The sequence below is a fragment of the Sus scrofa genome, chromosome 7 (assembly GCF_054392235.1).
Source record: "Sus scrofa isolate SSC_HxYL_T2T_F1_AM1 chromosome 7, Sscrofa_HxYL_maternal_Yorkshire_Landrace_v2.0, whole genome shotgun sequence".
Lineage (NCBI taxonomy): Eukaryota > Metazoa > Chordata > Mammalia > Artiodactyla > Suidae > Sus > Sus scrofa.
In genome coordinates this window covers 44980356-45005152 of record NC_139389.1, presented here as the reverse complement: position 1 = coordinate 45005152, position 24797 = coordinate 44980356, and the positions used below count along the sequence as shown (strand labels likewise).

General features: G+C 42.0%; 2 protein-coding genes across 66 annotated transcripts in view; both read right to left on the bottom strand.

Annotated features, from left to right (window-relative positions):
- Window positions 1–17872, bottom strand: part of LOC100737927 (adenylate cyclase type 10) — a 40770-nt gene extending 22898 nt beyond the window's left edge. For 3 of the 16 annotated variants that reach the window (XM_084968036.1, XM_021098668.2, XM_084968031.1), the window contains exons 1-11: window positions 17701–17872; window positions 16680–16784; window positions 13491–13529; window positions 12371–12514; window positions 7772–7977; window positions 7399–7489; window positions 7216–7304; window positions 6427–6618; window positions 5084–5205; window positions 652–728; window positions 361–550 (exon numbers count right to left, since the gene is read on the bottom strand). Coding sequence is in view for 6 of the 16 variants with exons in the window: in XM_021098668.2 (XP_020954327.2) it covers window positions 361–550; window positions 652–728; window positions 5084–5205; window positions 6427–6618; window positions 7216–7304; window positions 7399–7489; window positions 7772–7977; window positions 12371–12514; window positions 13491–13529; window positions 16680–16784; window positions 17701–17857 (1412 nt within the window). In the remaining 10 variants the exon portion in view is untranslated. The other 13 variants (XR_014810111.1, XM_084968030.1, XM_084968038.1 and 10 more) reach the window with 12 other exon arrangements.
- Window positions 17873–18884: 1012 nt separating this feature from the next.
- NFYA (nuclear transcription factor Y subunit alpha) overlaps window positions 18885–24797 on the bottom strand; it is a 23929-nt gene continuing 18016 nt past the window's right edge. For 49 of the 50 annotated variants that reach the window (XM_084966056.1, XM_013977885.3, XM_084966044.1 and 46 more), the window contains 2 exons: window positions 24034–24135; window positions 18885–21538 (listed from right to left, as the gene is read on the bottom strand). In XM_084966056.1, the coding sequence (XP_084822182.1) occupies window positions 21485–21538; window positions 24034–24135 (156 nt within the window). In that variant the 3' untranslated portion in view covers window positions 18885–21484. The remainder of the gene's footprint in view (window positions 21539–24033; window positions 24136–24797) is intronic. The other variant, NM_001243295.1, reaches the window with a different exon arrangement.

Genomic DNA, 24797 nt, shown 5'->3' with positions numbered 1-24797 from the left:
TTCCCATCATGGCTCAGTGTTAGCGAACCCCACTAGCATCCATGAGGACGAGGGTTTGATCCTGGCCTCGCTCAGTGGGTTAAGGATCTGGCATTGCTGTGGTCTGTGGTGTAGGCCGGCAGCTACAGCTGATTTGACCCCTAGCCTAGGAACCTCCATGTGCCATGGGTACGGCCCTAAAAAGCAAAAATAAAGAATTTTTTTTTTAAAAAAGCTACACATCACAGACATGAGACCCTCCTCCTACGTCTCTTATTCCAGTAGGCCAGTACTTTCTAATTTCATATAATCAAGTCCTGACTATTCCTATGCTGATTCTATAAAAGAGATGGGAGTGAACTAACACATAATGACACTCACATACGCTGTCTATGGCCAAGGTATTCATATATCTTCCCTGGGTTGGAGATGTTTTTCATCATTTTCTCTGGGAGTTTCTTGAAGTTGTAAGCAGGAAGCATAGATCTTAGATATGTAACCTCATCACAGGATACCAAACCTGGATAAGCAGTTATCATTCTTGCCACAAGGCTTACTTTTGGGCCAATAACTGTATCAGGGAGATAGTGAAGAAAAGGATGGGGAATTTTTGGATCACCTCCTCCACCTTCACCCCCTGAGTCACAGAGGTAACCCAGTGTCCTACTCTACCTGTATATTCGTGTCTTGCTACTGCGCCAACCATGCCACAGAATACCGGTCCATTGGTGACACTGATGGAAACAAGCCTGGGGATCAGAAAAGCATCAGTGGATAAATACACACTCAGAAGCCTCCAAGTTAGGCGCTAGATCTGCCAGTCCCTAGATCTGGAAGTCTAGTTCTACAACTCAGAACGGAAAAGGCGAGAGGCTGCTGTCAACCTGTATCACATGGTGGATACAAAATACAGAATATCAGGGAGACAGCCCAAAGGAACAGAAGGGTCCCCCCAAGCTAAGAATTTTAGTTGAGGAGCTATTATTAGTAAAAACACTAAAAATATCTTGTATCTGTCAGATACTTTACATGTGCTTTTTGAAGTGCTTTCAAATTCATTACCTCATCTGGTCCTTTGAGGGATAATTAACAACAAACAAGTGAGGTACAAAGGGCAAATATTTAAAACCCATTTGACAAAAGAAAAAAATACTCAAGGAGTTAACTTTCCCAGAGTTATACAAAAGTTAATATTAGTGCCAGAATGAGAATCCAGGCCTCTGACCCCAATACCAATGTTGTTTCCACTATACTATGTGCTCCACATAAAACCCCCAAATGAAAAATACATCAACTGTCTATAAAGGGCTAGTGGTCAAATAATGCTAGAATATAAGAGTAAAGGAATACTCAGAATGTCAGGCTGCTGGTGGAAGGCTTGCTAAAGCAAATTAGTCTTTGAAATAAAATTTTTAAAGCAAATAAAATTTTTTCATTCTCCATCCATGCATGCATATATTTGTTCATTTAATAAGCACTGAGAAGCATGTACAATACCAAGTACTGGGCTGGGTGTTTATAATATCTTGCCCTGGAGAAGTTCAATCTGGACTGGTGGTTGGTGGAGATTGAGGGAGTTGAAGAGATGTATTTATAAGTTAGCAAGACAAATATTACATTTAGAGATCAGTACAGCCAATGAACAGAGCAAACAAAGGGATGTATTAACTGATACTGGAGAAGAGAAAACGTATTCATAAAGGAGAGGACACATGATCGACCTTGAAAGCCTAGGTGGAGCAATAGCCTTCTGTCCAGTGGGAAAAGGCATAGGCCTTGGCAATCCTGGTATGTTTGTACAAAACTAAGTAATTAGAGCATAGGAGGTGTTTGAAATTGGAAGAGGTGGAAGGAAAGGGGGTCTCAGCTAGACCATGGATGGGAAAGCACTGGAAATATGGATTATTTAAAAAGAGGGCATCTACTGTTCCAAGGTGAGGAAAAGGCTCAAAGGTGGCAGCGAACAATTCATGTACAAGAGAATAAGCAGATTTACTTGACTGACGTGAAAATTTCACATGACAGATAACAAGATATGCATCTGGAGAAAGAGAGTGCAATGAGGCAGAATTAGTTTTAAGTCAAATTTAGAAATAAACAATTTTCAGTTGTTCACAGAAAGCATGAAAAGTGGCAATAACCCTAACATTGTTGTCTCCCAGCCATCAAATTTCTCCTGTCTTCCTCTAAGGCAGGATTGAGCTTTCTTACATTCATTCTCTGGACCCACTGCCCAGGGTGAGTCAGAGCCACACGAGACAAGAACCAACCAGTCAATTCTGCTGTCACAGCAAGAATAAGACTAAAAAATTACTGCTGATGTTTCACAATTCTCCCTTTGTCTAAAATGCCCTTTCTGGGAGTTCCCGTTGTGGCTCAGAGAAAACGAATCCAACTAGGATCCACGAGGACACAGGTTCAATCCCTGGCCTTGCTTAGTGGGTTAAGGACCCAGCATTGCCATGAACTGTGGTGTAGGTCATAGATGTGGCTCAGATCCGGTGTTGCTGTGGCTGTGGTGTAGGCTGGCAGCTGCAGCTCCGATTCGACTCCTAGCCTGGAAACCTCTATATGCCTCGAGTGCGCCCTAAAAAAGGGCCCTTTCCCACTTTTTCCACATGCTGAATGCTTTCCTTTTTAACCTGGCTCAAAATCATCTCTAGGAGTTCCCACTATGGCACAATGGAATCATGTCTTAGAAGCTCTGGGATGCAGGTTCGATGCCTGGAACAGTGGGTTAAGGATTTGGTGTTGTGGCAGCTGTGGCAACTGTGGCTCAGATCTGATCCCTGGCCTGGGAAGTTCATATGCTGCAGGGTGGCCAAAAAAACCCACAAATCTCTCTGTAATCAAGACCTCGGTGTCTAATACCTCTGGGGAGAACTATGTCTTCCCATAGTACTTTTTGTAGCTCCAACAGCATTTTATTCCAACATTTAAATTTCACTGTGTTAAAGTAAGTTGTTTACTGAGCTAAGAATGTAATGTCTTTCTTCTCTTTAGGTCTGCCACACCTAGCATAGTGCCTGGCTTGTGGCTGTGTTCAATGAATGCTTGTTGAACGAATGCATTTGTGCATTCAAGAAACTCAACAACAACAACAACAAAAAGACAAAAGACAAAAAAAAAAAAAGAAAAAAAAAAAAAGGAGTTCCCGTCGTGGCGCAGTGGTTAACGAATCCGACTAGGAACCATGAGGTTGCGGGTTCGGTCCCTGCCCCTTGCTCAGTGGGTTAACGATCCGGCGTCGCCATGAGCTGTGGTGTAGGTTGCAGACGCGGCTCGGATCCTGCGTTGCTGTGGTTCTGGCGTAGGCCGGTGGCTACAGCTCCGATTCAACCCCTAGCCTGGGAACCTCCATACGCCGTGGGAGCGGCCCAAGAAATAGCAACAACAACAACAACAAAAAGACAAAAGACAAAAAAAAAAAAAAAAAAAGAAAAAAAGAAACTCAGCTATTAGCAAGACTATGATAACAAAACAAGTACCACTTTTTCACTTGGTTATTTCTTTCTATTGTATTTTATAATTCTCCCTTGCTCATCCCAGTGGTCCATGTTCTGTCCTTTCTAAAAAAATTCTAGTGGTCTTCACTGATGAAATATACATTACTTATTCATAGACATAAAGTATTTCTGGTGCTGCAAACTGTAATGATGAGATAGAGACTACACTCCTTGGGCCTCAAAAAAATCCTGGAGAAATAGTCACAGACCAGAAAAGCCCGATCAATCACTGGATGTGGAATCATCTTTCTTCTGTAAATGCACTGAAAACTGAAGGTATTTCCTAGACTAGAATGAGGAATATATAAAATGACCCCAAATGAACCAGGTCATAGAAAAAGGAGACTTGGATGTGGGTGAGGCTGATGTGATGCAAAGAAGCATGAGCAACAGTATCTGCTACCAAAGCCCCACAGGCACTTCTAAGGGACTGTCTCTACAGACGAATTACAGGTGAAGAAGGCAGGCTTCAGCATCTGTTTGGTACAACATTTCCTGAAATATGCTCCTTAGAACATTCATTCTTCTGGGTGATTATAAGTCCTCGTGTTTGGTGACCAAGTAAATTTGGGAAATATTGAATAAAGCAAAATATAACAAATTTCTTCACTGTAAGATTACTCAGAACCTTTAGTGTTAATGTAATTTGTGAACCTTCAAGAAGGAAATAGAGTTGCATCAATTCCCAAACATATTCAGCCATGAAAGTATTCTACCAAACACACTCTGGGAAATTACTAAGTTAGTAATTATCTTCAAGGAAAAAAAACACTGACCTGGAAAAGTTGCTTTCAGGATCTAACACTGTCAAGCTATTTGGCTTTCCAACATAATCTCTGGATCTTAGCTTCCTTAAATTAAGGAGGCCAAAGGAGATGAACTCTAAGATCCTACCTAGCTCTTAATACCTACTATATTTTAAACAAAATAAGACTGAAAGGACCAAGTTATGGTCTAAGAGTCAGACTGGTCTAAGGGCATTGTAAGATAGCCTCTAACAACCAAAGAAATGACTATCTTATTCAGGACTAAAGGTAACAGCAGGGCTCTTAAAGACCAGATGTCAATGCAAAATTTGAAACCAGAATAGACTAGCAATGCAAAGGAAGGCTCAGCACACTCATACTGGAGATACGACTGGGAAGGAGGCTGTAGGACATCTGCAGATCTCATCAAGCCTGAAAGAAGGGACATGACATAACTGCTTTGGGCTAAGTGTTTGAAGCAACTGTAGTGTTTTTCTTATTGATAAAGTAAAGAGATGGATCAAATAATCTCTAAGTTCCTTTTCAGTACTAATGTCCAATGAGCATGCCTCTACAATGGTATCACATTAGTTATATAGGCCATGCGTATTCTGTACCTCTTCCTCTCTCACGCCACTGAATGGAAACTTACATTCATTTCCTCTGGGTATCCAGTACATAATTCCAGTGATTTCTTAATATATCTTGTTTTCTGACTTCCCTTAGCATGCTCCCTCCCTGCTAGGCACACTCTGGACGTCCTCAACCCCTGCTACTTGTTACTGCCTCCTGCCCGGCCTAAAGAGCCCCCTGGGCCTGAGGAGCTCCTCTCTGCCCCACCTTCCTCCTCACTTGGTCTCAGCAAGATTCTCCCAGCAGAAGCTGAAGATGCTGAAGGAACTCTCCAGGGCATGTGCACACTCATCTGGCTTCTTGTCCCCAGGAAGGCCGAAAACACAGAGGAACATGCAGCCCTGAGATAGATGACGAAGAAAGATTGGGAACTTGACCTGGGGAAGAAATATGGCTTGCCTCAACTGACCAACTCCCCTGAATGAAAACAGATCCCTTTCTCGCTGGTTTTCTATCAGGAATACAGGATTCTATATAATTCATGAAATGGACATTCCAGGCCACATCAACATGTAAATTTAAAAAGAAAAAGAAGAAATAAAATCTTGACTTAACTATTTAAAGAACTGAACAAGGGAAACTGATGTCAAGAACTTTTCAAATTCAGGAGTTCCTATTGTGGCTCAGTGGGTTAAGAACCCGACTAGTGGAGTTCCCTTCATGGCTCAGTGATTAATAAACCCGACTAGGATCCATGAGGATGCAGGTTTGATCCCTGGCCTTGCTCAGTGGGTTAAGGATCTGGTGCTGCCGTGAGCTGTGGTATAGGTCGCAGATGTGGCTTGGATCCAGCATTGCTGTGGCGTAGGCTGGCAGCGGTAGCTCTAATTCAACCACTAGCCTGGGAACTTCCATATGCCTCAGGTGTGGCCCTAAAAAGCAAAAAAAGAAGAAGAACCTGACTAATATCCCATGAGGATGTGAGTTCAATATCCTGGCCTTGCTCAGTGGGTTAAAAATCTGGCATTGCTCCAAGCTGTGACGCAGGTCGAAGATATGGCTCAGATCCGAAAGCTGCTGTGGCTGTGGTATAGGCTGGTGGCTATGGCTCCAATTCAACCCCTAGCCTGGGAAATTCCATGTGCCATGGGTGTGACCCTAAAAGACAAAACAAAACAAAACAAAAAAAAACAAAAAAGAACTTCTCAAATTTAATTTCTAGTGTCTACCTTGAGCTAAGTCTATCTCTGTATTTCCTTTACCTATAATGTCAAATATGATACTGCTCTTTTTTAAGCTTCTGAATTATCTCAGAAGGATGTGATTACATTTACTTTACAAATAGAGCCAGAAAAGCATTCTTTATGCTTTCCTGAGGATTTTTCAACAAGAACAGGATGAAAAAGGATATGGAGAATAACACTGAGTTACCCTGAAAATTAAACTAACTAGAACATCTCACCCCTTACATGGTATTAGTTGAAGTTTTAATGTAATATATCTTACTAAAAAATAAGTAGCAGGGAATCTGACTTATGCCTGTGTTACGTGAGAGAAACTGGTCATAAGCTACTAGTTCTTATCACCTTTAATGCTGATGTGTCAAGTTCCTTTGTACTTACTTTCTCAAACATAAAGATCCGGCTCAGTTGGCCACCCCCTTTCTCTATCACTGTGGAGATGTATAAGGCAGCCTCCTGGATAAGATGACACAGATGCAACATCCATGCTGTCTTGTGGAATTCTAGGCTGACCAAAACCATAGTTACAGTACGGAATTCAGATATATACTCCATAGGTTGGCCTTCATCAATCTACAAAGACACGGTGAGTTACCTTGCCTGTATCTCCAACTTTCGGTATCATGTTTAGGCATTTAAATTCTTTGCTCCATGGTAAACATGAAAAGATAACTTATGGATGTCAGATAAAAAACTTAAAATTTAGGTTCAAGAGGTACAAAAGATATACCAACCAGTGCACTTGGAGTTAAAACGGTTTGACTTTAAACCTAATTCACTGATGAATTTGCCAAATATTTCCTAAGACACGGTTTATTATGTCTAATTCTATTATTCATTATATCACGTACTAAGGAATTCACATAGATTCATATACGCACAAGCAATCAATACACATTTGCCAAGCATATAACTCTATATCCTGTTTACAGTGTAATAGTTTCTAGAAAGACAAACAAAATCAAACATGGGTTCTACTTTTTAGGACTGAGAAATCTAAACTTATAAGACATGTCATCACAGCAACTGGTGCAGATGGGAAAATCTGCTGGTTGTACCTTGGGGAACAGGAAATAAACTGGATCAATATAAATGCTTGTCACACTCATACATTTGTTTACACAAGCACACACACAGTCTACACCATGACTCAAGAACAAAGGAAATAACCTTTTTCAAAAGGTTTTTCATTACGTGCTTCCGCAGGGTTTGCTCAAGTGCAGAGTCTGGATCCAACACCAGGGCAGTTCTTAGAATGTCTGAGAAAAAGGAAAACAAACCAAATGCCTCCAGCCATACGGAAAATTAATCTTTGAAATCTGTAGCCTGGGTACAAAAGACAAAATAACTTACCAGCACTTGTCCGGTAATGTGGCAAGTAATCGAGGCACTTGTCAAAATGCTCATCAAAATCAAATGGGTCAATGATCCGCATATCTCTTAACTATAGAAAGGAAACTGCTCAATTCTGTGCTCGCCCACCAAGTGGATTACCTCTGGTTCCTTAACAGAGGGGCTAAGGACGCCATCTCCCTTGTTTGTCACTTATCTTTTCAGCCTTACCGTTCAGCCTCACCTACCTTCCAGCGAGAATATCCCTCACCTCCCTCCAAAATAGAGTTCCAGTGGTTGTTGGTGGGGTCTGGTGCTGAGCACCACCAGAGCACTGCCCTGTGTAGTAGGAGGGCCTTTTCAGGACGTTCGGTGGATGTGACCAGCTTCCTACCTTCACAGCTTCATCCTCCCTCATGATTTCCACTTCAAACATGTACTGCTCACAGAGCTTCCAGCAGTTCCAGGACAAGACAATCTCATTTGCCTGAGCCAACCGCTGAGCTAACTGGACACCGTCTATATCCCGCCCAATCACCAGGAGGTACTGTCGCTGCTCGTCTCCAATGATAACCTGGGAAATCCGACCTGCAGACAGACCTGTCCAGAGAAAAGGAGACAAGTGGTGAAGAGACAAACTCAGGTAGAAAACTATGCAAACGGTGGGGTCTGGGATCCTCACACGGCTTTATGCATCATGCAATCTCCTTATTGCCCAGAGTTGCAGAAGTTTAGGTGAGTTCACCCTCAAAAATGATCCGTGCCCCGGATTACTTTCTGTCTTAAACTCACCTAGAGAGAGACATTCAAACAAGCCTGGCCTGGATGAGGGAAGAAACAAGAGCTCCTAGGCATCCAAGAGTCTTGTGTCTAAACTGATCTTCTAATGGACAGCTAGGTCCTGATGGCAGAGACCCAACAGTTATGCTCAGAAACTGCTGCCACCGAGAACACACTGGGTCTCCTCATATATTATTAGGGCTGAGCGAATAGAAAATTGGTATTTTACCACGCATGGTCTTTGCCACACACTTTTTTATTTTTTTTTTGTGCCTCCTGTTTTTCTTGCCCTTGGGGATTTCTTACTGCTAATAAGAGCTGAAAAAGTGGTCTGCTTGCAAGGAAAACAATGACAATAAATAGGAGAAGTCTGCCCTTAGGTAAGTCACCCCAGCCACACTAAAAATGAAGGAAAGGTAGTTTTACCTTTTTAAAAGGTAGTTTTAAAAGACACATACTTTTGGTCAAGATGCAACACCAGGAAGTGAATTTACCATAATAACTGGAACAACTGAGGGACTGGAAAAATACATAAAATAGCAAGAGAATAGTTTTCAAGATATTGGATATTAGGTAATTAGGGACAGTATGCTTGAGAGATGAGAAACAAGTAAGGTGAACCCTCTGATACCCCAGTTCACTGCCCAGAGTTTCCAGTGCACATCTCAGGGAGGGGAAACCCAGAGGCAGCCTGTGGGTTCCCTGAGTTGAGGAGACAGGGCTAGGAGTCTCAGGCAGCTAGAACTCACAGGGCACTGCGGATACTGGAGGACAGAGTGTAGGGACAGAACTCCACAGAACTCCAGAGAACTGGGTCCCTAGTACTCAGGTATATGGCTGAGGTAGAGTGAGGGCAGGGGTTGCTGGAGTGAAGCAGGCAGCCTGCAGTATTAAAGAGGGTGCCAACACTGTTACATTTCGAATGGATAAGCAATGAGGTCCTACTGTACTGGAACTATATCTAATCTCTTGGCATAGAACTTAATGGAAGATAGTATGAGAAAAAGTGGTGTGTGTGTGTGTGTGTGTGTGTGTGTATGTGTATGTCTGGGTCCATTTGCTGTACAGCAGAAATTGGCACAACACTGTAAATAAACTCTACTTTAAAAAATTAAAAAGGGGTTCCTGTTGTGGCTCAGAGGGTTAAGAACCTGACTAGTGCCCACGAGGATGTGGGTTTGATCCCGCCTCACTCAGTGAGTTAAGGATCAGATGTGGGTGCAAGGTATGGCTTAGGTGGCAGATGTGGCTTGGATCTGGTGTTGCTGTGGCTGGTGGTGCAGACCTCAGCTGTAGCTCTGATTTGAGCCCCAGTCCAGGAACTTCTATATGCTGCAACTGCGACCCTAAAAAAATTTTTTAAAAAGTCTTGATTTCACCTATATATCTATTTACACTATTTTCCCCCAATAGGTAACTTTTATTAGTTTCTTATATATCTTTTCAGTATTTCTTTATACAAACATTAAGCAAATAAGAAAAATTTTTATTTTTCCTCCTTACACAGAAGTTTGTGTACTAACAGTGCTTTGCATCTAGCTTTTTCTCATTTATATTTTGCAGACACTGCTATATCAGAACATCTTTAAAGTTGAAGAGAATCTCATTGAGCAGACATACTATTTATTTAACCAGTCTCCTATACGCAGATTGTTTTCAACTTTTTTTTCTTTTCTTTTCAGCTGGCATGTGGAAGTTTCCAGGCTAGGGATCAAAACTTAGCCATAGCAGTGACCCGAGCTGCAGCAATGACACACTTGATCCCTAACCCATTGAGCCACAAGGGAACTTCTGTTTTCAACCTTTTATTATAATCCATATTACAATCAATAATCCTATACATATGACATCTTATAAATACTCAGGTATAGCCCCAAAATAAATGTGAGAAGTAGGATTTCTGGGTTGAGAAATAAATCCATTTGTGATCTTGGCAGAGATTACTGAGTCACCCTCCACAGAAGCTGTACCACTGCTAACTCCCACCAGCACTGTGGGAGAAGCTTATTTCTCACAGCCTCACCAACAGTGTGTTCAGCAACTGAATTCTTCCATATCTGTAAGTAAGAAATGATCTCAGAACAACAAAAGACCCAGAATCGCCAAAGCAATCCTGAGAAACAAAAACCAAGCAGGAGGCATAACTCTCCCAGACTTTAAGAAATACTACAAAGCCACAGTCATCAAAACAGTGTGGTACTGGTACCAAAACAGACAGACAGACCAATGGAACAGAATAGAGAATCCGGAAATAAACCCTGACACCTATGGTCAATTAATCTTTGACAAGGGAGGCAAGAACATAAAATGGGAAAAAGAAAGTCTATTCAGCAAGCATTGCTAGGAAATCTGGACAGCAGCATGCAAAGCAATGAAACTAGAACACACCCTCACACCATGCACAAAAATAAACTCAAAATGGCTGAAAGACTTAAATACACGACAGGACACCATCAAACTCCTAGAAGAAAACATAGGCAAAACACTCTCTGACATCAACATCATGAATATTTTCTCAGGTCAGTCTCCCAGAGCAATAGAAATTAGAGCAAAAATAAACCCATGGGACCTCATCAAACTGAAAAGCTTTTGCACAGCAAAGGAAACCCAAAAGAAAACAAAAAGACAACTTACAGAATGGGAGAAAACAGTTTCAAATGATGCAACCGACAAGGGCTTAATCTCTAGAATATATAAACAACTTATACAACTCAACAGCAAAAAAACCAATCAATCAATGGAAAAATGGGCAAAAGACCTGAATAGATATTTCTCCAAAGAAGATACACAGATGGCCAGCAAACACATGAAAAAATGCTCAACATCGCTGATTATAAGAGAAATGCAAATCAAAACTACCATGAGATACCACCTCACACCAGTCAGAATGGCCATCATTAATAAATCCACAAATAACAAGTGCTGGAGGGGCTGTGGAGAAAAGGGAACCCTCCTGCACTGCTGGTGGGAATGTAAACTGGTACAGCCACTATGGAGAACAGTTTGGAGATACCTTAGAAATCTATACATAGAACTTCCATATGACCCCGCAATCCCACTCTGGGGCATCTATACGGATAAAACTCTACTGAAAAGAGACACATGCACCCGCATGTTCATTGCAGCACTATTCACAATAGCCAGGACATGGAAACAACCCAAATGTCCATCAACAGATGATTGGATTCGGAAGATGTGGTATATATACACAATGGAATACTACTCAGCCATAAAAAAGGATGACATAATGCCATTTGCAGCAACATGGATGGAACTAGAGAATCTCATACTGAGTGAAATGAGCCAGAAAGACAAAGACAAATACCATATGATATCACTTATAACTGGAATCTAATATCCAGCACAAATGAACATCTCCTCAGAAAAGAAAATCATGGACTTGGAGAAGAGACTTGTGGATGACTGATGGGAGGGGGAGGGAGTGGGAGGGATCGGGAGCTTGGGCTTATCAGACACAACTTAGAATAGATTTACAAGGAGATCCTGCTGAATAGCATTGAGAACTATGTCTAGATACTCATGTTGCAACAGAAGAAAGGGTGGGGGAAAAAATGTAATTGTAATGCATACATGTAAGGATAACCTGACCCCCTTGCTGTACAGTGGGAAAAAAAAAAAAAGAAATGATCTCAACATACTTTCAATTGGCATTTTTCTTATTATAAGGTTGACAAGTTTTTCCACAAATTACAAGGAATGATTTATTTATGTGCCATTTATTCATGTTCTTTGCTCATTTTTCTCTTAGAATGTTAGTCTTTTCTTGATTTCTAGGGGTTCTTTCTATAGAAAAATTCAACTTTGCATTATGTTGCAAATATTTTTCTTTCCAAGTTGTCATTTATTTTGTATTATTATTATTACTATTATTATTTTGCTTTTTAGAGTCATACCTGAGGCATATGTAAGTTCCCAGGCCAGGGGTTGAATTGGAGCTATAGCTGCCAGCCTAGGCCACAGCCACAGCAACTTGGAATCTGAGCTGCATCTGCAGCCTAAACCACACAGCTCTCGGCTATGCCAGATCCCCAACCCACTGAGCGAGGCCAGGGATCAAACCCACATCCTCATGGATGCTAGTCAGATTTGTTTCTGCTGCACCACAATGGGAACTCCCTCCTTTGAATGTTTTATGGTGGGCTTTTTTTCTTTTTTTTTTTTTTCAATTGATCACTCTTTCAGTAGCTAATACCTATCTTTAGCTGCAAGTCCTGGCCTTCTCTGGTATGGTAGATCCCAAACTTCTCCTGTATCTCCAGACTGCATTTTGCCACGAGGGTAATGATGTCACTCAGTTGATTCTGTTCTACTGTCCAGAGTGCCAGGAGCCCATTCCCTGTAGAGACACACAAGACAGGCTGACAGAGATGAAGTATTTGGGATGCAACTGCCATAGTGTAGCCCCCAATAATGCAGAAGATATCACGCAAGGTATCACACGAGGTTTCTTGGCCTGATACCTTATGCTAGGTCAAAATACTGCCTTAGATCCTTGAAACCATTCAGCTTATAAAAATATGACTAGGTAGAAGCTGAAATGTTCCTAAAGCCTAAGGCAATTTTTGGTAATCTCTCCATCAGGGGAGGGGTACTAGTTAAGAGGTTCAAAAAATGAGGGTTTACATTCAAGTTGAATTTTAAGATTTTAAGTGTTTTATTAAGTTTAAATGAAAAGACAGGTCAACTCTGTGGCATTTAGCTGTTAATTATCCTAAGAGTTCTCCAGATAGGAGACAAGCTAGACTTCTCTATCTTATACTTAGCTTCTGCTACGAATGATCAAGTTTCTCATTAGTGATCTCATGAATGCTTTATAGGCACTTATTTTCCTATCATTCAATCTGAACAAAATGTAAAGTACATAGGAGCTTAATATGGACAAGGCTTTTCCAGTAGACTGGGAGATCCTTTAAGGCAGAGACTGTCTTCCTCATCTTTGCTTCCCCAGGACCCAGTACCTACTAAACCATCAAACACTGCTGAACAAACAAATGGGACAAATTCCACCTAAATATAGTCTTCCTCACTTACAGGGCTTTAAGTATTAGATAAACAGGAGTTCCTGTCGTGACTCAGCAGAAATGAATCTGACTAGTATCCAGGAGGATGCAGGTTCAATCCCTGACCTCGCTCAGTGGATTAAGGATCCGTGAGCTGTGGTGTAGGTTGTAGACTCAGCTCGGATCTCGTGTTGCTGTGGATGTGGTGTAGGCCAGTGGCTACAGCTCTGACTGGACCCCTAGCCTGGGAACCTCCATATGCTGTGGGTGTGGCCCTAAAAAGGCAAAAGAAAAAGAAAAACTAAAAAATACCTGTGATATTTAGGATATCCCCTCCAAAACAGAGCACATCTGAAATCAAGTAAGGGAGAGAGAGGAAAGTGAGTGAAAATCAGAGCTACGCCAGATCATGGAAGAATCATATATGATGAAAAGAATGGCCTACTGAGTTTTTCCTCATATATTTTGTGGTCCATTTGTTTTTACCTCTACCATTCTCTTCTCAGTTTTTTCCAATCTGAAGTCCACCTCCACAACTTCACTAAAATTTCCAAAATCAACAGCATTCATCCTGCTATTTTCACTCTTTTTCTGCCATCTCTGTACTTGACACTGTTTATTTCCAACCCAGCTAGGATGGCCCTCTTCTTCTAGAAACATTACTTCCCCTTTGGCTTCAGGAACACCACCAAATCCTACCAGATTGGCTGCTTTACAGTTGGCCTACACCAGAGTTCACAGCAATGCCAGATCCTTAACCCACTGAGCAAGGCCAGGGATCAAACCTGCATCCTCAAAAATCCTAGTTTGGGAGTTCCCGTCGTGGCGCAGTGGTTAACGAATCCGACTAGGAACCATGAGGTTGCGGGTTCGGTCCTTGCCCTTGCTCAGTGGGTTAACGATCCGGCGTCGCCATGAGCTGTGGTGTAGGTTGCAGACGCGGCTCGGATCCTGCGTTGCTGTGGCTCTGGCGTAGGCCGATGGCTACAGCTCCGATTCAACCCCTAGCCTGGGAACCTCCATATGCCGCGGGAGCGGCCCAAGAAATAGCAACAACAACAACAACAAAAAGACAAAAAAAAAAAAAAAATCCTAGTTTGGTTCATTACCACTGAGCCACGATGGGAACTCCATATGAGGATATTTTTAAGGCTTCCTCGGTGGTTATCTAACGTGCTGCCAAGGTGGAGAATCGCTAAACTAGATGAAATCTCCATCTCCCCATAACTGCTCCACTGCCTCTACCATACCCTCCAATAGTTCCGTATAATACAGTCTCCACGAGGACAAGCGCTGTGTCTTGCCTGCCCATGTATTTCTAGTATCCAGGAGTTTCTAGTGTTATAATACATACATGATACATAATTTCTATCTCCGGGAGACAGCTAAAATGAGTGTGAATCAGGGAGTTTCTATAGTGGTTCAGAGGTAATGAACCCAGTTAGTAGCCATGAGGACAAGTGTTCCATCCTTGGCCCAGCTCAATGCGTTAAGGATTTGGTGTTGCTGTAAGCTGTGGCGCAGGTCACAGGCATGGCTGGGATCCCATGTTACTGTGGCTGTGGCTGCAGCTCCAATTCGACTCCTAGCCTGGGAACTTCCATATGCTCAGGGTGCAGCCCTAAAAAGACAAAAAATATGAACTTTTGTGCAAAAATAAATAATCCAAACTCTGAAAGGACTACAGAGCTTGATGATCTCCAATCTCACCTCAAGCCACTCTTCTCCCTGCTAACTATGCTCTAGTCACACTGGCCTTCTCAGTTTCTAGAACCCACCAAGCTTTCTCCACCTCAGAACCTTTATACTCAGCACTTTCCTTCCTGAAATGTTTTACCCCTAGCTCTTCGCAAGATGCTCCTCTCATCCTTAATATCTTAGCTTACATGACACCTTTTCAGAGGAGCCTCCCAAGACCTCTCTAATACAGAAACCCTTTCAACTTTTCTTTTCTTTTTTATTTATTTATTTATTTATTTTGTCTTTTTAGGGCCCTATCTGCGGCACAAGGAGGTTCCCAGGCTAGGGGTTGAATTAGAGCTATAGCTGCCGGCCTACACCACAGCCACAGCAATGCAGGATCTGAGCCGCATCTTCAATCTACACCACAGCCCATGGCAACACTAGCTGCTTAACCCACTGATCGAGGTCAGGGATTGAACCCTCAACCTCATGGTTCCTACTCAGATTCGTTTCCGCTGCGCCATGACGGGAACTCCCTTTTTTTTTTTTTTTTTTTAAACCTCAACTATGTCCTTTCTAGAATATATACCCTATTATTATCTTATTTACTTATTTTTCTCTCCTGCTAAAATGGAAACTGCAAGAGGGCAGGTACTGTGTCTTACTTTCCCATGTATTTCTAGTACCCAGAAGATTCTGGTGTTACAACACAAACATGATACATCATTTATATCTCCCCCTTTCATCAAGATCTACTTGATGAGATCTGGAGTTCCCACTGTGATTCAGTGGTTAATGAACCCGACTAGTATCCATGAGGACTCCTCTTGTGTGAAAGGAGTTCCTATTATGGTGCAGCGGAAACGAATCCGACTAGAGACCATGAGGTTGTGGGTTTGATCCCTGGCCTCACTCAGTGGTTAAGGATCCAGCATTGCTGTGGCTGTGGCGTAGGTCGGCAGTTGTAGCTCTGATTGGACCCCTAGCCTGGGACCCTCCATATGTTGCAGATGTGGCCCTAAAAAGCAAAACAAACAAACAAAAAACTCCCCGCAAAAACTTGATGAGATCAGCAGAAAGACTTATACTTGTTCCTCAGGGGTAAGGGGTGATTCACATAGCCATTTATATGGCTAAAGTAGATGCCGCAAAGTAACTATTGTGGTGACTCTTAGAATGATAGCCAGAACTCTATGGGACACTGTCAGTAAAGGAAGGGAATATTTTATTAGTACTAAAGGGTATAGGACCAATTTGTTAGGTAGACCTAACTAGACTGAAAGCTCCTTGAAGAGCAGGGTTTTGCACTCCCTGCGCCTATTACAGTGTATGTCATAGGGCAGGTACTCAAAACATGTTTACTGTACAAACAAAAAGGTTTCTTTTCCCCCCAGATTAAGCAAGAAAGAAAGAAAGAATACTCATTCTTACCTCACAGGGGATCAAAATGCAATAACAGAATGGGAAGGTGTTTTATAAATTACATCTTATATACACATAAGAGGCCCATTATATTCTGGTTAGAAGAGACAAACTGAGGGACACCTTATTTACTAATTAATACAAACATGCAAAGTACAAATTAAAATTAGCATTTTTCCCCCTTTCTGAACACTGAGTCAACAGATGTGAGATTGAGGAGAATGACAGATACAGGCAAAGATCTAGCTTGTTCGTGGCAAACCTGAAGAAATAAAAGAGGAGTGACAGCAAAGGAATGACCCTTTAGTATCTGTTTTAAAGTACCCCAGGCGTCCTTGTGTTGCAAACCCTCAGGAGCCCAGCACACCTCCTTGCTCCCCTACAGTGGTCACTCACGCTCCACGATGTCACTAATGTAATAGCTGAAGATGTGGGCCAGTTTGTCCATGTCATGTTCCAACTTGCAGCTCAGGCTGAACCTGTCCATTAATGCTGTAAACCCTGACCAACAAAGCACAAATGACTACGTTAGCTGCAAATCCTAAACTTTTAACCCCTAACCCCTCCACACATCAGGCCAGTGTGAAGGAAGCATATCTCTTCAAGATGAGTAATTTCATTATCCTTGCTAAGTTCCTTAGCAAGTACTCAGAGCCAGGCTGATTGCTGCTGCCTCTGGGAGTGCAGAGCAGCCCCCCCCCCCCCACGTTTCTAGAAGCTGCAGATGGTGCAGATTCATCCACAAGTGACTTTTTCCTCAGAATCCAGTTACTCCTTTCCCATCATACCCTCTTAAGACTCCCTGGCCAAGGGAAACGACAGGATTCTCTTGCTCTGTGAGGGAGAGAGAAATCACTGACAAGGAGAATGGATTAAAAACCTTTATGGAGAACTTAAAATGGTGAGCTGAGCTCCTTGAGGACAGGCACCTGAATCACTCATCTTTATATCCATGACACATAAAACTCCATAAATATCTGTTAAATGAAGGCCTCTCATAGTAGCTACTAAGTCTCTTAACTCCTAGAATAAAGGCAGGCACATACTTATGGACCCAAAGAAGGAATTACTGAGCAAATAAAATCATTGGATTAGGTGGATGCTTACTGGGAAATGTTCGGGATTGGGGGAAAACTTGGGTTCAAAACCTGTTATGGCTTTAAAGTCCTTTCTCCTTTCTGAGCCTCAATTTCACCATTTCTGAAGTGAACTCGGGATACATAAGGTCGTCCCGAAAGGCGTCCTCCTGCTCTGAAAATGACCCTGTTTCCCGCGGAGGCAGCGGAAAGTGCAGTGAAAGAGCGCCTTAGCTCGCTCCGGGGCCAGGCCAGTAACTGCCAAGGCCTCTACGAGCTGAGGCCCAACGGCTGCCCCTCCTGCAGGCCGGGGAGAGCGACGCTCCTCCCCTTGTCCTCACCCGTCACGTGGACGCCAAGGAGGACGCCCTGGACCGTGGCGAGCTCGGGTTCTGATCCCCCGGGCTTCCTGAAAACCAGCAGGTCGGGCAGCAGCGCCGCCAAGCGGGCCTCTACTGGCCACTGAGGCGGCACCGCCTCCCGCTCGCCGGTCGCCATGGCGGCGGCGGGGCTGCCCGCCAAGCTACCGGAAACAAGTTTACTCCGAATAGTAGCCAATCTGCAACCACGGCCCTTACGGTCCCTCCCACCAACCAATCAGCGCGGGGATCCTTGGGTCAGTACCAATGGAAAGCCGCCGGAGGCCCCGCCCCAGCTGCTTCCCATTGCCTTTTTCCCTCGCTCTGGCTTCCGGGGGGGAGGGGCGGAAGGCGGGCAAGGGCGGAGCATATAGTTAACAGCTGAAATTTTTGATCTCCTTGAAAACTGGTGATCCTTCCACGACGAAACTAATCACCTGGGATAAATTCAATAGGGTGGTCTTTTCCCCTTACCACTAAAGTAGGAATTTCGTTTCTAGGTCGTCTTTTTAGTTTTCTAAGGACAAGCAAATTCAGGATACTTTTTAAATGCACACCGAAGCTATTTAAGTCCTTTTCCTTGTTAGGAAGTTTCTTCCACTTCTGTTGTCTGCCAGGATGGATCACTGGATCTCATGGGATGCTCCCCGGGGGCGTTTTTTCTCAAGTAAGTCCCTGACTTGAGTGTGAAAATGGCACATCTGAAGCTGCCAGTCCATTGCTCAGATTTGTGAATACAAAACAATAAAAGGATGAGCATGTCGTGATTTCTAACCATCAGAAAATGCATGTTTTTTAACATAAATAAAAACAATCTAAAAATTACGTCTTCACTTCTTTAGTTCTACAACACACCATAAATTGAGGCTGTTTTGGTGAAAACTAAAGGGCTAATCTTACTAATGGAATTACTTTCATTATGTTTTCATTAACACTTGCAGTGAGAAGACCAAATGTATGATCAGCCCACAGATGTCAGAATCTCCTTAGTAGGGTGGGAGGACCAAAAGGGAAGGAAAAGAGACCAAGGGGAGATACACAGCTGAGATGCTGGACAACCTCTGTAAGTTTGACACACTGTCCACAGAACTTGCATGTGTATTTATGGTTTACCAACCATTATAAACATAACCCAAGGGATGTAGACTCCTCAAAACTCAAGACACTTTTTAGCATTTTTATAAATTTATTTATTTTAAAAAATAACAATTGAAATGACATCAATGATCCATCACCTGTGCTCCCCTACTGCTGGGAGGAAAAAAACCTGTGTAGTTTAGTCCCAAAGGAAAATCAAGACATTATTATCAGGCACTCATTAGCCAGAAAAATGCTCTGTTGGTCCAGTGGTAGAGACACTGACATGTTCGATGCACCAGTGCAATTAAAATATATACATTTACAATTATCCTGCAAAAAAAAAAAACCAAAAAACAAAAAAACCAAACCCAAGAAACACTCAAGAAGTGAAAGAACTACACATTAAACTAGTTATTCACTCATCCATTCATTCTTTTTGCATCTATGAAGTAATCACTACAGTCTCAAGGACAAATGGATAAAAGAATTTCTAGCAACAAAGAAAAAAAATCCAAACTTCAGTCCCACTTTGTGGGTTATTACGTGCTAAAATGACCACAATAAAGGGGCCATGAGCTACCTGAAATGCAATGACAAAATGACAACTGATGCATTTCATTTCAAATAAACCAAACTCAAACTCATGGAAAAAAAAAAAAAAAAAAACCCAAAAAACAAAACCCACCCCCCCCACAACAAAAATGAGGTTGGTATTATTATGTACAAACTTACAGACACAAATAAATAGCATTTTAGAACTAGGTGTTGGCTTAAGTACTAGAAATTAGATCTGAGTAATTTCTTTCTGAACTCTGCATGAGTATTAAAGAAACCAAAGGATATAAACTCCTCATTGCTTTTAGTAACCTATCCTCTGAAAAACTTAGGGCTTACCACCTGAATCTCACATAAGGAGCCAGAAGTTTCTAGTAAGCCTACCTGGAAGCCAGGACAGATGACTAGATTCAAGGGATGAGGGAGATACTCCACTTCCTGCTTTCTTTGCATAGTTCTATACCTCCATTTCTACCATTACAATGATTCCCCTTTGTGATGATTTCTTTAGAGGATTTAATTTCCTTTCCCTCTTAACATAGGTAGAGTGAAATCAAAGAGCGAGCCAATCTCTACTCTCGGTATTTAAATCAAACCCAAATGTTCTCCAAAAGAACTAAGTTTCCCTTCTTTGTTTCCAGAGAAGGCAGCAACTCTTCCCAAATATCATCTCGGTTCTCCCAAGGTTCCACATCTAGAAAACAAACAGATTATTCAGGCACAACCCATTCTGGGAACCATGGCCCGGTTCCTGACCCTGCAGGAATCCACTTCCAGTCCACAGTTCATCACCAGAATGGGGATGCAATGTGAAAACCTTTCTGCTCAAGGCTTATGGAGAAAAGGGGAAACAAACAGAAACCGGCACCAAAAAATCAGCTGCCATGGGAAGAACAAGAATGTTTGCTCTGTGGGGCCGGCACAAAGCACAGCAGGAGTGAAGCCAACATCCACCTCGAACTCTAGCAGGTAACCTGGAATGTGTCCAGATTAGCTGATTGAACAGTGCTTTCCAGAAATTGTCAAGGACCAAATCAGACTTCTCCCTTTCAAACGTGCTTGTTAAAAGATTGTAGTATAAATGTAAATTATTCTCTTCATCTTAACAATCCATCCCAGGCATCAATCCACTGGCGAATCATGCTATATGACAACACAAGGGTATGCATACTACTCTCTTTGTCCTTCTAGACTGAAACACACACGAACCTTTCTAGTCCCCAAATGCTGTCACGGAGCCTATGATTGAGAATCTCTCTAGTTTTGCTGTTTAGGAGTTACTACAAATGTCCTCAGGACTTCAGCACAGAAGTTGTGTAATTTTGTTCTCTACTTAGGAAAGGCAGTTTCAAGATCCAATACCCTCAAATTGTCCTAAAAGTCAAGAACTGTGGTCCATATGACCTGTCAACAGACAAGTAGACAACAACTTGTCAAAGCTAAGAGATCCAGCAATTTCTACGTTTAGTGCTTGAGTCTTTTGTCAGTCTATCCCGAGAGTTAACTTTTTCTTGGCCGGTGTCCAAAAATACCAACCTATCATCCGGGTGGACAGAAATTCTTATTATTACCACAGATTAGATGAATGTATCTCAGAGAATTTATTGTTTCCATATCATGAGATGGAGCTTCCTTGCCTGGAAACCATCTCTGAATACAAAGTGTTCATTAGTCAGCCTGAGATCCCCCAGCAGAGGGACGGGTGCTGTTCAGAATCCTTGGGAAAGGAGTGGGCTGCAGCTTCCCTGATTGCAGTTTAGGTTGAGAAGGTCATTCTCCTCTGCGGAGACGGCTGGCTGGCATCACCAGGCAACATAAGTGCTATGTGTGGTACTGCTAGGCTGGCATGGCTCCCTTGCATCATCCCAATCCATGAAATGTCAATGTCACCCACAGTCTGAAGGAAGTCCTGACTGAAAGGGCGAGACAAAGGCTTGCAACTTCAATTTGCCAGATATCACTGCAATTATAATACTGAACCACTTATTAAAAACTAAGTGGTTTCTGTCCTGTAGAAAAGGGCAGAATGTGATCGTCAGTGTCCCGTCGGAAGAGTTGATCAGTTTCCTTGGAACAGTGGGAAACGGTGTGAGGAACATGACCTTGATCAGCTCCATCACATGGCCTGGGGTTAGGACACTCGGATGATCTGTGTCATAGCCTCTTCATCTGCTTGATTTGGATCCTACAAAGAAATAAGTGTAATGATTACAGTCCTTTGCAAAAGCATCTGGGAACTCACTGCTCTCGGTACTTATCACCAAGAGAATACACAGACTTTGCTAAGTTAGCCAAAGGCCTGTAATACATCTAAGCCTGCATACATGGTTTTAAATGCAGCTCTATTAGCAAAGAAGAGACAACAAACCTTATTCTTAAAAAGATTCCAAGTCTGGACTGGCACTGCATTGCTCAACACCTCAGAGTTCAGAGAGTATCTCTTTCCTAAGCAACTGTGTTATGTTCTGCTCTTAAGGATTAAAGGTCCTTAGGCAGTTAAGAAAAAGACCCAGAGAAACCAAGTCATCCTGTATTTTTGTGCCATTATTTCCTGATCATCATATTTAAATACAAGCACTTAGCAGGGCTGGAAAGAACGTTGGAATTTACTTACTTTAATGCACTCCTTTTGTAGATAAACCTGAAGCCTGGATGTGTAAAGTGATTTGCCTGGACTAGAGTCAAAAAGTTAGTGAGGAACCCAGCAAGAACAAACTCCCAAATCTCTTGATTCCCTTTCAATCTTCTTTCCACTAAACTCTGCCTGCCTCTTACTTAAAACCTGCAGTGTCAGGACAAGGATCAGTCCTGGGAAGCTCTATGCAACACTCCAAAATAACCACTTTCAGTTCCCCCACATCAAGGCTCTGTGAAGCCTCAACTGGCATGATCCAAGAAAAAGTTGAAACATTTCTGGAGGTGGACAGATCAGAGGCTTTGAGCAAGAATAATAACTACCATTTACTGAGCTCTCACCATGTACTAGGCACTGGGCTAGGGAGGTGCCTAATGTTAACTTTTTGCATGATATCCCACTATTCTGTTACATTATCAACAGCAGTCCACTTTACAGGTGAAGAAAGTGAGGCTAAAAGAGGCTAAATTAATAGTTTGAGATCTGCTGCAGAAAGAAATGAGGAACTAGCATGCATCCCTGAGCAGGGGACTGCGATGATTAAGAAAGCACTATCTTATAAAGAGCAATCTGAAAATAGTGTAGATGGGATGTGATGGCACACAGAACCACGTACCAGTAAATGGGAGAAACCCATTAATTCAACAAACATTTACTGAATGGGCATTACACTAAATACAATCTGAAACAACAATCCTCTACTCTCTACACAGCTTAGTCTAGTGAAGGAGACAACTACTGACTACTGCACAATCACACAAATAAAACAATATAATTATTATCGTGCTCAAAAGAAAAGGAAGCTGTGAGGAAATTATAGGGTAAAGACAGCCACTCTGGATATGGCCTCTTAGATTTAAACCAAGACCTAGAAGATAAGGAGACAGCCATGCAAAAAAGATGGCGTGAAAAGCTCTACAGACCAGCTATTTAAAAAAAAAAAAAAAGGTCCCAGTGCAGGAGACAGACCGACAAACACTATAGCAAGAGCATAAAGACCAAGCGCAGGAGGGAACAGAGCCAGAGGTGGGCAGGAGTGGATAATGAAGAGCCTTGCTGGCCATGGTAAATAAATACTACGACTTTTAACTTAAGTTCAAACAGAAAGGGTGAGAGTGGAAGAGGTTTAAGCAAGACAGTGATGTGATATATGATATATACTTAGAAAGACTGCACTAAGATGTGGAGAATGAACTAGAGGGTACAGGAGGGGAAAAAGGGAGACTAGGCAGCTGTTGTATTAAGTAAAGCAAAGAAGAGAGGGTTAGACTAGGCTGATGGCAGGTGGGAAGGCAAGAAGCTGATTTAGATTATATTTTAGTTAAAACCAAGAGAACTTTAAGAACTGGACAATTCTACCTTTAATAACTGGGTGAATGGACATGTCACTTGTTGAGGTGAGTGTCTGGTGAAGGCATTAAAAAAAACAAAAACACACACACACACACACACACACACACACACACACAAATCAAGAGTTCTATTTTGGATATACTGACTCAGAAATGCCATTAAGGTACAATTAGTGGAATGAGATGTAAGAACCAGTATGGTTACAGAGTAAACAAGTTCTGGAATTATACTGTCTGGGTCTGAGTTTCAGTTGCACCATTTTATTAAATATTTTACCTTAGCAAACTACTTAACCTCTCTAAACCTCAGATTCAAATATAAAATGCAAACTATAACTCTTACCTCATGTTACATTCAATGAAAAAGATGCTTATAAAAATGCTTAATGGTGGACACACTGCAATTAAGTGTTAGCTGCTGCTGCTGCCTACTACACTAAGAAACCCAAACTAGTTCTTTGAAAATCAAGTGATTCCAGAGGAATTAATAGTAATAACAGGCAAAGACTGGGAGGAAAAGAGGCCAGTGGTTTAAAGACCTTAGTTCTTTTAAGATGAGAAGGAATCCAAGATACATAATGTTGTATCCAATTTAGAGAGGAGTGTGAAAATATCAAGAAGACACTGTGAAGGCTTCCACCCAAGAAAATATAAAGCAGTAAAGAGAAGGATAAAAGGTATAAATTGTCCTACCTGCATATGGGGACTGTCTTTTTCCTTTGGAGAGAAAAATCGTCCACCTTCACCACGCTTCCGGGCCATGGCATGACGGTGCCGAGACTCATGCAGGTATTTCTAAAACAAGGAAGAAAATTATTAGCTGAAACCAGCACAGTTATCCAACGCACACATTCCATCCTCAAAAGTTTAGGACAGCTATGATCTAAGTGACCAGGGGGAATTATGGCATTGTATTATGGAGAAACATTCAGAGAAAACAGAAAAGCAGTTAACCTTATGCAACTATCATAAGAATGTAAATGCTAAATGAATAATAACTAAAAAAAGATTCCCTAAATATATGAGATTGCTACCTACTGCCCAATATATATTCTCTTTCACTTGAGTAACAACCCAAATTTTAGTTGGCTGCTCAGTAAAAAGTCTGTTTTCCCTAATCCGATTTGTAGGTAAGCGGCCACTGAATTTGGGCTAATAAGATGTATGGAACTTCCTGAATGCTGAATGTCATAAGACTGCCTTTCTAGTTCCCTTTGCTCCTAGGCTAGAGCCCAGGCAGTTACCTTGGACTATGGGTGGACAGTAAAATAGGAGGAGAATGGGTCTGGAAATGTGCTACCAGTCCAAGACAATTTATCTCTGGACTTCTTTTATGTAAGGAAAAAAAAAATCCTATTTACACCACAGGATTGTTTGTTTGTTTTTTTAAATATTGTAGTTGCCGCTATATCTAGAAATAATAAATGCTTTTACAAAAGATAACAGCTATCTAACTT